Source organism: Stegodyphus dumicola, chromosome 5, assembly GCF_044657685.1.
Source record: "Stegodyphus dumicola isolate Sdum_Otavi_A_Nest chromosome 5, ASM4465768v1".
Taxonomy (NCBI): Eukaryota; Metazoa; Arthropoda; class Arachnida; order Araneae; family Eresidae; genus Stegodyphus; species Stegodyphus dumicola.
The window spans coordinates 226,206,082-226,221,516 of record NC_140772.1 but is presented as its reverse complement, the minus strand read 5'-3'; the positions used below and the strand labels follow the sequence as shown (position 1 = coordinate 226,221,516).

At 31.1% G+C, this 15,435-nt stretch overlaps 1 protein-coding gene across 4 annotated transcripts in view; it reads right to left on the bottom strand.

Moving 5' to 3' along the window:
* LOC118204288 (uncharacterized) overlaps nucleotides 1–15,435 on the bottom strand; it is a 148,087-nt gene that overhangs the window by 57,690 nt on the left and 74,962 nt on the right. For all 4 annotated transcript variants that reach the window (XM_085817744.1, XM_085817745.1, XM_085817743.1 and 1 more), the window contains 8 exons: nucleotides 11,413–11,457; nucleotides 9,725–9,769; nucleotides 7,445–7,513; nucleotides 6,367–6,408; nucleotides 5,119–5,199; nucleotides 2,228–2,323; nucleotides 1,191–1,221; nucleotides 39–127 (listed from right to left, as the gene is read on the bottom strand). In XM_085817744.1, coding sequence (XP_085673870.1) covers nucleotides 39–127; nucleotides 1,191–1,221; nucleotides 2,228–2,323; nucleotides 5,119–5,199; nucleotides 6,367–6,408; nucleotides 7,445–7,513; nucleotides 9,725–9,769; nucleotides 11,413–11,457 — 498 coding nt within the window. The remainder of the gene's footprint in view (nucleotides 1–38; nucleotides 128–1,190; nucleotides 1,222–2,227; nucleotides 2,324–5,118; nucleotides 5,200–6,366; nucleotides 6,409–7,444; nucleotides 7,514–9,724; nucleotides 9,770–11,412; nucleotides 11,458–15,435) is intronic.

Here is a 15,435-nt window from a genome sequence, read left to right as displayed (position 1 = left end):
CTGGTTTAGAGAAATACTACAGGTAAAAAAAAAATTACCTCATTCTTTGCTTTTCTGCTTCTGGTGGACTGGTTCGGGTAGACCTCTTTTTTTGCTCTGGTTGCTCTCTCTTTTTGCTCAGCATACACTTTTTTTTTTTTTTTTTTAAAAAAAGAAAGGAATCAAACTTTTCTGTATACACTGTTCATGATTAACAGAAATGCACTTTTAACATATAATTAATACAGAACCTAACACAGAAATGCATTTTTAGGAAAGGCACATCATTTATTAAATAAATAAATAAAAACCGAAATTGTACACAAACCAAAATAAATGCTTTTAAAATTCTCAATACTTTTTTCCGTATGTACCAGCAATCTACTGAATTTTGTTAGTTAGTTAATCAGTTTTATACTAGATGTGGCCAGTGGTAGGCGGCCGGGCACAGTGCAGACAGCATATCGCACTCAAACTCACACCAGATACGATAGCTGTAGGCTGGGGGTAAAGTAGAGCCTACAGTCGACGGTCATAAAGTACATTTATGAAAATACAGTACAGTCATTTTCTAGTTTAATCATGAAACTGAAAATATTGCATTATAAATGCAACTAAAACAAGACTCTAGGGTATCTTATTGTATCACTGAATAATTTAAGTTGAGAACAAAAAATATTACAGTTGAACGAATATTTTACATTACATTTTAGGTAAGTAGAATGGATAAAAGAAAAAGCAAAACAGGCTCGCAGAAACTTCGAGAAAAGAGACTAAAACTGTTATATAGCAGCTGTCTATATATAGACAGGTTTGGTTTATTTAATTATGGCAAAGCACACAAGGGCTATCTGCCTAAGGGGAGGGACGCCTTCGTGGAGGACTTTCAAAGGGGAACTGGCTCGTATACACGTTACACCTGGGGAAAACCACGAAAACGCCCATGCAGCAGCCCGTTCGCGGGATTCGAACCTCGGACCAAACTACCAGTGTTCAGCGACTTTACCGCTTGGCCGCTGGCGGGCCGTGTATATATAGACAGAAACTTCTATCCAAAACAATTGTATAAGTTAAATTACAGCATCACATACAATGCCGCACCATCCTACAAAAAACTTGTATATGATTTCAAAAGTATATAAAAAAAGGATGCCTTTACAATTAATCCAGAATATGATTTAAAAGAAAACCTAAAAAATATGAATACTTACAAGTATCTTCTTGGACAGAAGTTTCTTCTGCCTATTATAAAATAGAGTAAAATAACTTAAGAACATTAAAAAAAATTCTATTTTAATCATTATTAGGCAGTACATGAAAGAATATAATTATATACAAAACAAGCATCCATAACACAGAAATCTAGAAACATAGATAGGAATTTTATGTAAAATATAAAATTCTAGAAGAAACTGCATATTTTGAAAATGTTATGCAGACACAACAACACTCTGTCATTCACAATAAAGCTTACTCCTACGGAATTAAAAAAAAAAAAAAAAAAAAAAAAAGAGTACCCAAAATAAGATTAACACTTTTTTAATATTCAAAATACAAAAACAATTAAACATCATGTGACTGGAAATTTTATATTTACAACTGGAATAAAAATGTACACAGTGTGTGACTGAAATTACCTACTTATCTTGATATTTTTAGTTCTGTTACTGCTCGCCAAGAGAATGCTTCACAGCATACTAAAAAAATTCAAATAAATTTTTTTTCACACACTTTTTAGATGATTTTGCTTTCCTGGGGGGAAAAAAAAAAACTGCTAAAGTCTGCTACTTGACACTTCCATTCTAATGTAAAATGAAGCTTTTAAAGAAGCAACAAATAGAAGGCAATGTTTGTGTTCTTTCTGAACAACATTATTCACATCTAGTTATTAAAAAATGTTGTGAAAGCCATGGGTTTTTGACAGGGCTGTGGAGTCAGGCAGATTTTTGGGGAAAAGGAGTCAGAGCTAGAGTCGCTCAAAACAGATCGAAACCGACTCAAATTTTTGTATTTTTGTAGGACAATTTGAATTTGAAATGAAATTAAAATGCAATGAAAAAAAAATTAAGGACAACCTGAGTTTTTATTTTTATTTTTTTAAACTGCAACTATATTTCAGAAAGTACTCAAAACTCACAAAAACTCGAAATACACAAAAACTCGAAATATCTTCATTAAAAATTTAAAAACATGAAAACATAAAATTAAATTAACATAACAACATAAAATTAAATTAAATTTGTCTTACCTGAAATGACATCCTGGTCCTAGGACCCTCATGTCTTACTTGTGCATTGGTCACTGGGCCCTGGGACTCGGCCATTACTTTGGTAAGTGTGTGATGCTGAAAAATTTTTTTAAATTAGAAATAAAATCTTTTAATGTGCAGGTTCAAGCAAAAAGTTTCATTCAGAAACAATACAAAATTTGTCACTACACAATAAATAAAACTGGGCATAGTTTGTCAAATGCAGGACAGTCCGGTTATCCAGGTAGTCAATCCTTTCCATGGCACGGAGGAAAAAAATTAGATGGCAATTCATTTAAAAGATGGCAATTTTTTCACTATTTAATGATACATTATTAACTATTTAGTATTATTAACACACAAATTATTATTTTTCAACAAAGCAGAAATGGCTTAGCACTATCTTTAGATTGTGGGAAAGAAGGATAAAAATATAAAGAAGAGAAAAACTTGACCAAAAGCACAGATTTTATAACCCTCCAAAAACCATAGAAAACATAATTATTTTATGACCGTTATATCATACATACAGAATTATAACTATTAGGTTTTAAAGAAAAGTTTTTCTCCACTGAAAATATCATCTGCACAAACAGTTCATGTTGGGAGTGTTTATCATGTTTTTAAAAGAATGGGAGAGAAGAAGTTACAGTTGTCTTCAGTACTTTGTATTGCTCTGTGTGCTATGTTTTTACATAAATTAGTACTTTACAAACCTTGAGGAACCTTTTCTATTTCTTCTGTCAATCATCTTTTCCTTTTTGCCATGTTGTTATAAAATGAAGCAAAGTAACTCCAAGAAATATTGTGAAAACATGGAACATTCCACAGCAACACTACGTTTTGTGTTGCTGTGGCACGAACATGTTCATGGAAAATTCTTTTTGGTATTTAAAAGAAAGAAACTTCTTTTAGAGCACTGTGTTGCGAAATTTGGAAAAGAGAAAAATATCATTAAGTGTCTGAAATGGAACTATCAGGCTGCCAGATTAGAACCATCATTTACTTCCAGTTCTGTTGCAAAAAATAAGGCTCAGAATGTCTTCAAATCATGTGTACAGTTTTAGGAACTAATTTTGTATTCATATGACACGGTCCCTTTTGTCAATGAAGAGCATATGACCAATGTAGGTCGCCTCGATCATAAAGCATGTTAATAAATAATAAACATTAAAAAATAAAACACAAACATAAAAAACAGTAATACAAACAAGACAAATTGGCGAGCAGGAGCAATACAAAGCATCAGATTCAAATATTATCTGGTAGACTTCACAATAAACCAATAAGATGTATCAAAGATCAACACTCCTCCCATTTAAAACATTTTTAAAATCAAAATTAAATTAAAAAGTTTAAAATCTTAAAATTCAAAACAGCACAATTTCAATTACAATAAAACGTACAAAATACATAATATTCTACCAAAATAACTTATTTACAAAGCTTATTCTATACTACCAAAACATATTCCTATTTTATCTGCAGTTTTCAAAACTATATATTATACAAACATAAGATCAATCACACAATTTTAAATAAAAACAAAAGATCAAAACATTCTCAGATCTCAATACCACAGACATTTCGATTACAATTTAAATAATTCATAAATACTCTGGCTATTCCATTAAGTTTCTCAAGATCCACCCTATCTACATTATGCTTTAAATCCGCATGATGAATTCATTCAAACAACTTGCAGTCATACCGAGTCGCCATAAACTTTACAATAATGTTTTTATTCGACATAAACTTTATAATAATTGCATACAATATTTTCCTGAATACCAAATCTTTTAAGATAAGTGGTGAAATGGCCATGTCCGGTAATAAATTGATTTAAGTCATCATTGGTCACACCGTTCAAACTACACCCTCGATTGATCAGCATAGTAAGATTTCATGGATCTACCGTATTTGACGACATATAAGACACACTTTTTTTCCCTAAATTTGGTCTCAAAAAAGTTACCTGCGTCTTATACGTGAAAGACACAGATTAACTGTTTCAATACTGAATGCTATTTTTAGCCCGGATAAAGGTCATAACTTTTTCTACATCTGCCATAATTATTTTGCGCATGCGTCAAATATCTGTCGCCAAAAAACGCCAAAGCTCGAAGCTGATGTCGAAGTTTGAACAGGTTTGATGGTCACATTATGTCTATGGAGCCTTTCCTACTTTACATAGACTTTCTTTGACTCATCCGACACACGTGTCAGTATCGGTGCTACTCTGTATAAATGTGTCAGTATTGGTGCTTAAAACTGTTTGTTTTAAAAAAAAAATACCCTGGAAAATATGACTACAGGAAACAAAAGATTAATCTATACGCAATTCAGTATAAACTAGGAGTGTTAAACTACGCTAAAATGCATGGAAACAGAGCAGCAGCAAGGCGTTTCGGTCCACAACCTACCGGAAAAAAATAGCTTGCCGTTTGTTAATTTTCCTTAATAAAAATATGTTTGGTAATTGCATTCAATGATTGTTTATTTGGTTTTTACGAAATGTGAGAACTAAAAGAAGCCACATTTTAAGTTATTGTGGTACAGAGCTATCGTGCGGACTAATGAAACTTTTTTCCCTTGTGTGTGGCCTTCTAAATAAGGGTGCGTCTTATATGCCGTCAAATACGGTAATTGTAAAAGTTTTTGAACCCGAAGTTTCAACGATGTATAATGTTTATAATGGCGTGTTTAATCATATCTTATCAAACTTTTTTTTGCATTTTAAAGAAAGAGACTTGTTTTAGAACACCGTGTTGTGAAATTTGGAAAAAAAATATCATTATTAAGTATCAGCTGCCTGAAATGGAAACCAGACTAGAACCACCATTTACTTCCATTTATGTTGCAAAAATATATTAAAGATACACAAAACTTACTTCGGGTATGCAAAGAGATGGAGCAGGAGATCTGTAGAAGCTTACTCTTTTGAACACCCTCACCCTTTTCTTTTCATTGCCCTATAAAAGTAGGATATATTTAGGAACAATTATTAGCATAGTGTCCTCTATTACAAATATTTCTTACATTTACAATCAAATGTCAAAAACTTGAGATTGCTGCATGCCAATTTTTATGAGGTATTGACATTAAGTAAACTAAAATAAATGTTGGACGTGAATTTTTCGAGTTATTTGTGTGCATTTATGGTGAGTTATGTCTGTCATAATTTGTTATACTATCCTACATTTTGAAGAACTTAACACCCCAGAATTATGCACTAAATAGATTTGACTATGATACATTTATTGCTTCTGAAATTCAAGCCCTAAAATTTCAGATTGCCTACAAAAATGATACCCCATGCGTCATTTATGTGCATGTTGCTATATAGAGATTCTATTCAAAAGTAAATGAAATTTATTTCAAAATTTTTATCAAGTTTATTTTCTCTCAAATCTTAAAAAAGCATTTTGATCTCACAATGGTAACTGCCTACAAATCATAAAATCACACATCTGTATCGTCATTTCCTAAAACTGAATTTCTTTTTCTAAAAGAATGGCATGCAAAACATGTCTCTAAATAAAAAAAACTGTAGGGTATGAGCAAGGCAGTTGCATGAGCGACTCAATATGTCAGTCACTGCTTAAGGTCTCAGGTGAGGCATAAACTCCATTAGGATGTGGAACAAACTTGAATCATTTTCCAAGCTGCTAGCAGCTTTACAGCAGTTGAAGATATTTTCTTGACATGATATAAATCCTTTGGATGACACTTTTTTACACATCTTTAAGGGAAATGTTTAAGACTATTATTTCATATTCTCTTACTGCTACCATATATTATACTATGCTATACTATGAAGATCTACATCTAAAACCTCAAAATTACCTTCCATGAAAAGAAATGATTCCTTGCAATAACCATGAAGGATAATACTACAGTCAAGATTATTTAAGCATTTAACAGAACATAATATGTTAACAAAAATGAGACTTAACTTCAACTGGGAAACTAAGAACTGGTGTCTACTAAAAGCTCCTGAACTAAACCTGATAAAAAAGCTAATAACTAAGCTAAATCAAATTTAAGGAGAACTCTAATTAAATTATGAATTAAAAATCTGAAATGACAGATACTTAATAGTTTTCCTTATAATATATATAAAGAAGCACAAAACTTACGTGGTGGAGAGGAGGAGATGAGCTCGCAGTTGGTGCTGAGTGCTTTAAAAGTAACATAAATATTTTAGAAACTTTGAATCGCTAGTGTACACATTACAAATATTTCTTACATTTTCACTCAGATATAAAAAAACTGTGAGCTAGGTGTATGCCAGTTTTTATGAGGTCTTGACATTAAATAAAAACTATTATAATTTATGAAAAAAATACGAGTTTGTAGATCGGAATTTTTGAATTTTTTTTTCAAGAGCTTTGTAAGTAGTGAATCTTGTAGTGAATCAAACACTTATAATAAGAAATATGATTTATATATATTTTAGAATTAAATAAAATAAAAATATCTTTCAATTAGTTTATCCGAAATATTATTTTCATGCTCAAATTATTTGAAAATCATACTGAATTTGTATACACTATAAGATTAACACGAGAAACAAATAATACGTTAAAAATTCTCGGCTTACATAGAAATGTACGGTACCTAAAAAACGTTTTTAAAGGTGTTCTTTTTAAGTTAGCCAGACAACTGAAATTTCAAAATTAATTTATTTTTGGGAACATTAAATTTCTCAATATTTAATTATTACAAATAGAAATTGCAAGTAAATGATTACAAACACAAAAGACCACAGATTCGAATAGGTCATAATTTATAAGGATACCAATAGTTAAATAATATTTGCATTACACATCATAAAGATATACATTCTTAAACTATTATTTTATGTTTCCTTACTGTTACTTCATGCTATAGTACACTACACTATGAAGAATTTATCCCCAGGTAAAAACTTAAAATTACTTCCATGAAAAGAAACGATTCGTTGCAATAATCATAAAGGGCACTACTAAATTCTACATTATTTAAACATGAATACAACAAATAAGACTTAACTTCCACTGGGAAATTAAAGCCAAGGACTGCTGTCTATTAAAAGCTCTAAAACTAAGCCTAATTAACAAAGTTAAATCAAATCTTAAAGAATAGTTAAATTATGAATTAACATCATTCAAAATTTGAATTCACAGATACACAATAATTCTCCTTATAATACATATGTAGATGCATAAAACTTACAGGTGGCTTACGTCGAGGAGGGAGCCGGGGGCGCTTTCTTCGGCTTGCTCTCATCGTGGATGAGGAGACCTTCAAAAGTGAAAAATAGTATATATATAATATATATATATATATATTATTATATAAACTTTCAAATGTTAGAGCACGCATTACAAATATTTCTTACATTTGCAATCATATATCAAAAGTCTTCAGATAACTGCATGCCAGTTTTTATGAGATATTGACATCAAGGAAAACTAAAAGAACAAAATGAATTATGAAAAAATTTGCTGGAAGTGTATTTTTGAGTTTTTTTTTTAAAAAAATTGTGGGCAGTGTTCGTGAGCTATGTCTTTTAGATTTTGACCTACAAAGATTTTTTTATTTATAGTAAATAATCAAGAAAAACATCCTTCATGTCTTTTGTGTTTCATCTTTCTTATGTTTAGATATTGCAGCTGTAGAGGATGAGAAAGGCAGTTCCCCGAATGACTCAATATGTAAGTCACTATTTAAAGTCTTCGACGGAACATAAACTCAGTTAGGACATGGAACAATTAAATCATTTTCCAAGCTGCTGGCAGCTTTACAAAAGTTGAAGATATTTCCTTCACATGATATAAATCCTTTGGCCTACACTTTTTAACACATCTTTAAGGGAAATGTTTAAGACTACTATTTAGTGTTCTCTTACTGCTACCATATATTATACTATGCTATACTATTAACTTACCTGTATCTAACATCTCAAAATTACCTTCCACGAAAAAAAATGATTCCTTGCAATAACCATAAAGGATACTGCTAGTCTAGAACACTACAGGACACTACAAGTCTAGATTATTTAAGCATTTAACAGAATATAATAATGTTAACAACAACGAGACTTATCTTCAACTGGGAAATTAAAACTAAGGACTGGTGTCTTACAGGATTCGTACACATTTCTGCACACAAAAATTAAGTACTTTTAAGGACCATTAATAAAAAAATTAAGGACCTATGAGCAAATAGGAACTGAATAAATTAAATAAAAAATATTATCTATGCCTGAATTTCACTTTTGTGATACCATCCTAAAAATAAAACAGATCTCTAAGTAGTCTGCATTATTACTAAACATTCATAACAAAAGACTGAATGTTGTCTATAGAGAGACCTGCTGATTGGAACAAACCTGAAAGGCCTGATGTAGGCACAATTGGTAAGTGTTGAAAAGTTAGTCAAGCTCTGCTTGATGTAGTTAATTTCATAGCTTTATGTAGAGTTCTAGGGCTTGTAACCCAGTTAATATATGTCCTTTAAGGTTCCAATAAGCCATTAAAGCACCTGAGGTGATAAATTGTTTTATATATAAAGCTCAGTAGATGCAAAGAATAAATTTTACTTGATGGTGTTGATGGTTATTTGATAGGTGATGGTTACTTGATGGGTTCTCCACACAAAGGATTTGGCGATTGGATTCCCTAAAAACCCCAGTCGCCGTTTAAAAGGAGGAGTATATAAGGTATTTCTCCCAACTTCTTGGTGACCCTTCGTGGTGTAGTGGTTTGCACAGTGGTAGCGGTATTCCAGAGGTCCGCGGTTCGATTCACGGCAAAGACGTTCTTAATTTTTTATCGTTCCTGCTTTCAAAAATACTTACTGTCTCTACAAGCCTTCCCAAACAGTTTGGCTAGTTTATATCGATTTTCTTCTCTTTAACCCTTTTATATGGTAGCATATTTGCTACCATATATTAAATGCCACGTTTTTATACCAGGAATGCCATGAAATGTAATTTTTATGTCATAAATTTATAGACTCAACCTTTCTCATGTATTATTAGCAAATTTTAGGCATAGACAGCGGCACTAGCTTAAAGGAAAAAAATGAGAAGAAGCATGGATGCAGCAAACAATGCAAGCACCTTTTCAGACGTAAGTTGTCTGTTTATTTTACAAATATTAAAAAAATAAAACAGTTAATAAATACTATTTATATAAAGTAAAAGAGTGAGTGTATCACACAGTATAAAATAAATTTTACAAAATTATCGTTTTTAATGCTAAAATATATTTTTAAAATCATGGTAGCAAATCTGCCACCATTCGTGTACTAAGCCTAGCAGTTCTCTGAAGAAAATATGTTTTTACATTGAAATTAGTTCAATCTTCATAATTTTAGAGATAATAAATATAATTTATGTATTTAAATTTTATTAGTTTAAATTTTGATATTTTTCAATTTAAAAAATATTTTTAAGATATTTTTTTCCTGTACAACTTTATAACTTACATAAAGATGCACAAAACTTACGAGGTGGAGAGGAGGAGGAGATGAGCTTGCGCTTGATGCTGAGTGCTGTAAAAGTAATATAAATATTTTAGAAACTGAATATCTAGTGCACACATTACAAATATTTCTTACATTTACACTCAGATATAAAAAAGCTTGAGCTAGGTGTATGCCAGTTTTTATGAGGTATTGATATTAAGTAAAATCTAGTATAAATTATGAAAAAAATATGAGTTTGTAGATGGGAATTTTTGAGCTTTTTTCAAGAGCTTTGTAAGTAGTGAATAAAATAAATTTCATGCAGTTTATCATGTAGCATTAAATATTTTACACTTATAATAGTTGGACATATTTAAAAGAAGATAAGTGACATTTACATTTTACTAATAGTTAGCTTTATGCTTTTTTTTAATGTCTCATTTTGTCACATACTTGGTCAGTATAGAGGTTTAGCAAATAGTAGGGAGATTTTATGTCAAACGGCATAGGTTAAAATGAGAAGTGAGATCATAATCAGCATGATTCATAACAAAAGACTGAATGTTGTCTGTAGAGAGACCTGCTGATTGGAACAAACCTGAAAGGCCTGATGTAGGCACAATTGGTAAGTGTGAAAAGTCAGACAAGCTCTGCTTAATGCAGTTAATTTCATAGCTTTATGTAGAGTTCTAGGGGTTGTAACCCAGTTAATATACGTACTTTAAGGTTCCAATAAGCCATTAAAGTGCCAGAGGTGATAAGTTGTTTTATATATAAGTCTCAGTAGATGCAAAGAATAAGTTTTACTTGATGGTGTTGATGGTTATTTGATGGGTGATGGTTACTCGATGGGTTCTCCACACAAAGGATTTGGCGATTGGATTCCCTAAAAACCCCAGTTGCCATTTAAAAGGGGGAGTATATAAGGTATTTCTCCCACCTTCTTGGTGACCCTTCGTGATGTAGTAGTTTGCACACTGGTAGTGGTATTCCAGAGGTCCGCGGTTTGATTCCCGGCGAAGACGTTGTTAATTTTTTATCATTCCTGCTTTCAAAAATACTTAATGTCTCTACAAGCCTTCCCAAACATTTTGGCTAGTTTATATCGATTTTCTTCTCTTTAACCCTTTTATATGGTAGCATATTTGCTACCATATATTAAATGCCACGTTTTTATACCAGGAACGCCATGAAATGTAATTTTTATGTCATAAATTTATATACTGAAACTTTCTCATGTATTATTAGCAAATTTTAGGCATAGATAGCAGCACCAGCTTAAAGGAAAAAAATGAGAAGAAGCATGGATGCAGCAAACAATGCAAGCACCTTTTCAGACGTAAGTTGTCTGTTTATTTTACAAATATTTAAAAAATAAAACAGTTAATAATTACTATTTATATAAAGTAAAAGAGTGAGTGTATCACACAATATAAAATAAATTTTACAAAATTATTGTTTTTAATGCTAAAATATATTTTTAAAATCATGGTAGCAAATCTGCCACCATTCGTGTACTAAGCCTAGCAGTTCTCTGAAGAAAATATGTTTTTACATTGAAATTAGTTCAATCTTCGTAATTTTAGAGATAATAAATATATCCTAAAATATAATTTATGTATTTAAATTTTATTAGTTTAAATTTTGATATTTTTCAATTTAAAAAATATTTTTAAGATATTTTTTTCCTGTAAAACCTTATAACATACATAAAGATGCACAAAACTTACGAGGTGGGGAGGAGGAGGACATGAGCTCGCGCTTGATGCTGAGTGCTGTAAAAGTAATATAAATATTTTAGAAACTGAACATCTAGTGCACACATTACAAATATTTCTTACATTTACACTCAGATATAAAAAAGCTTGAGCTAGGTATATGCCAGTTTTTATGAGGTATTGATATTAAGAAAAAACTAGTATAAATTATGAAAAAAATATGAGTTTGTAGATGGGAATTTTTGAGCTTTTTTCAACACCTTTATAAGTAGTCATTGTGAGCTGTCTGTCAGATTTTCAAAAGAAAATGAAAACTGGAGTCTGATGAATGGGACATTGCTTTTGATACTGTATTGAAAGGACCTAATATCACTCTGTATTTCCTGATGTCACACAATAGCTCCTTCAAGCATTCAAACAGCATTACACATCAAGAATTCTGCATGCTTAAAATCCAAAAACATTGTGCTTAATAACACGCAAATTCAATGTAAGAGGTACCAGACATATATCTATTGAGATCAGTATAGCAATAAAAAGTGTCGCTAAGGTGTTACAACAAAAGACCTACAAAATCTTTTTATTAACAGAAAATAATCAAAAAAATATCATTCACGTCTTTCATGTTTAATCATTCGAATGTTTAGGCATTACAGCAAAGGACAAGAAAAGCAGTTCCACTTGGGATATCGAGAGGCCCCAACTTGTCAGCAAACTGTGGTAGTGACTGCTACTAAGTGTGAATTTACACCGAAACATAAGAAGGGTTTAAAGCCCTTTTTATTCAACTTTTAAAATAACAGATGCGCCCACTTGACGCTCACAAACTCTGCCGAACCGGAGGTTTAACTGAAACAGAAAGTAGAACTGAAAAATAATAACTGGATGAATAAATAGCGTGATCTCTATCCACGAGGCTCTGAGATCTTAAACTAACCTAACTGTGTTCTAAATTACCACTGAGATGCAGCGAGCTTACTGATTAAGCAGTTGAGAGATTTAGCAAAAGCTGCCGAGAGAGGCACACAGGCCGATATGCGTGGTTCTAAATTTCTACCGAGCAACATGCACGTTCGCGATTGAAGAAGCACACTTACAATCTCGATTCCCTTCTATTTAAACTCAACTTACTTCCGCTAAATTTAAATATACTGTGCGCTTTACTACAATTTACATACTCTAGCATTGGCAATTCTAGGGGAAAGTAAAGGCCAGAGAGGAAAGAGAACTTAAAATAAATGTTAGTTAAAATAATTATAAACAGTACACACTAACGACCCACTGTGCCAATCATTACTAACTAATAATTAAAATCTCAGGTTTGTTCCATTAAAACATGGAACAAAGTTAACTAACTTTCCAGGCTGCTGGCTGATTTACAACAATGAAAGTTATTTCCATGACATGATATAAAAACTTTTGGATAGATATATTTACACATCTTTACAGAAGGTCCTTAGACTATTATTTTATGTTCCCTTATTGCTATGTTATCCTATACTAGATTATGAAGAACTTAGCCACACATAAAACCTCAGAATTATGAAATATATGGAACTGACAATCAAACATTTATCACTTCTGAAATACTTCTAAAATTTCAGGTACCATACAAAGGATTTATATCCTATACGTTATTTGTCTGTATGTTTCTATATTGAGATATTGCTCAAATATAAAAGAAATTTCAAAATGATTATTATTATTATTATTATTATTATTATTTTTCATTTAAAAAAAGCATTTTGATGTCAGGATGGTAACTGTCTACAGATCATAAAATCACACATATGTATTCTCAGGTTCCAAAACTGCTTTTTCTTTTTCTAAAAGAATGGAATGCAAAACGTGTCTTAATCACAAAACTAAAAAAACTCATTTTTTTTTTCCATAAATATAAGTAAACTACGAGATTCTATAAAAGCAATTTTTTTTTTTAAAAATCTCCAACCACATTGAACTCACAATAAAAAAATCTAACTGCAATCCAAACATTTTTGCATAAAGATGAAGGCATGATGGAAATTCTTGAGAGCAATCTTTCTGCAGTCAACAGTATACAGTAAAATGTGTTGAAGTGTCTTATGCAAAATATAGCTAAATATATAGAAATTTTTATAATGTGAGAAACCTTCATGTGCGCATATCCAAAATAATATTGTGGAAAAATACTTTTTTGGGAAAGATCCATATATATTGCTTACTACGTTTTACCATTCCGTTGAAATGCACTTATTTTGGATAAAATGAGAAGCTGTATGGATTCTACAGAACAAAGGTTATATTTAGCATTTTAACTGAAAACACATAGATTTGTAGAAATTCCCATTAATGTTGCTTCAGGTTTCTAAACAACACTTACAATTATAACCTTACATTTCTGGTCACTCAGAGAGATATTTGTAGAAAAAATGAAATATTGTTGAAAATTCCATCCAATACACAAATGACAATACACAACTCTATATATAACCACCATCTGACTGCGAGTGCGAGTTGAAGCCAAAGCATATACTTAAAATCATGTAAACTGTAACTTAAATTTTCTTTAAAATTTGAAAACAGAAATTGCTCAGTTAGCATTAAGGTTTTGAAGAACTACTGATATTCCTGTTTTATAAAAATAGAAACAATTAAGTCTTAATCTCCATGCTTTAAAAAGAATAATATACCTGTTAGAAATTTCCTAAAAAAAATTGTGAAAAATTTGCTACTGCAAAGTTTCCCATTGTTAAAAATACGGCTATAATGATTAAAATATATTTTGAATGCTTAAAATAAAAATAAGTAAAAAACTCATGAATTTTTTAGACATATGCTTTAGAGCAGGGGTTCTCAACCTTTTGACCAACGTGTACTACCTAAACAAAAACTGAAAACCCTTAGTACCACAACTATATTTTACCATGATTACTTTTCAATTACTAAATAGAAATATAATAATAATAATAATTAAAATAAAATAAAATCTGAAGGCTTTCAGATTTTACCAATGCCAAAAGAGGCATTTTTTTTAAATGTTTTGTGTGCGACCTTTATTTATGAAATATGTCCTTCGCACTTAAAACATAAAATTCAGTTCAACAGCAATATCGGATGAGCATATCTTTAGAATTTCCGATACTCAGTCTCCTGTGCTGGAAATAAAGAGATAGTTATTTTTTTCCCCCGTACAGTTTTGCCGTTGCTCCCTTTGAAATCATTACGTTCTTCTATAAAAAATTCGTTAAAGCGTTACAAAATATGAAATCGATAATAAAACAAATTCAAAATTAGGACTTAGAGATGCCCATATTCAGTGGAGGATTACGTCATTCAACATTTCATCGCTCTAGGTACCGTTGTTTTATCACAATGCGAGAAAAATACATATATTCATGCAGATTCTTCATTACTTAATTTCTTTATGGTTGCAACAATTTGAAAAGTGAAACGGACATTTAAGATTTCAACGTAAAATGCCCAAAAATGAAGTTAATAGAGCTTCTGGCCTTTAGGCTAAAAAGAAAGAAAGAAACTGAATCCTTTCAGATTTTATATTATTCCCAAAAGGATGTTTTTTTAAATGTTTCGAGTGTTACCTTTACTTATTAAATATCATACCCCTCGCACTTAAATACATGAAATTCAACTGAATAGCAATATTACAAAATATTTAAAAACAGCAAAACAACATACCTTTAGAATTTCCGATGCACAGTGTCGCGAGTTGGAGATAATAATGTCCGTACATGGCTCGCTTTGAAATCGTGGAGTTTGCTAATTAAAAATTCGTTAAAGATTTGCAAAGTAGATCATTAAACAAATTCGAAATTCTAAATATGGGCATTCAGGTGGCCATGTTTGGTTGGAAGACTACCATATTCAAAATTTGATGGTTCTAGGTACCGTTGTTTTATCACCTTGCAAGAAACATTCATGCAATCATAGATTCTTTATTATTTAGTTCCTTTAAATATATAATGCATGGCAATAATATTTGGTGGCAACACTTTCAAAAGTGAATCAACGTGAAAGGCCTTCTTGAAATTAATA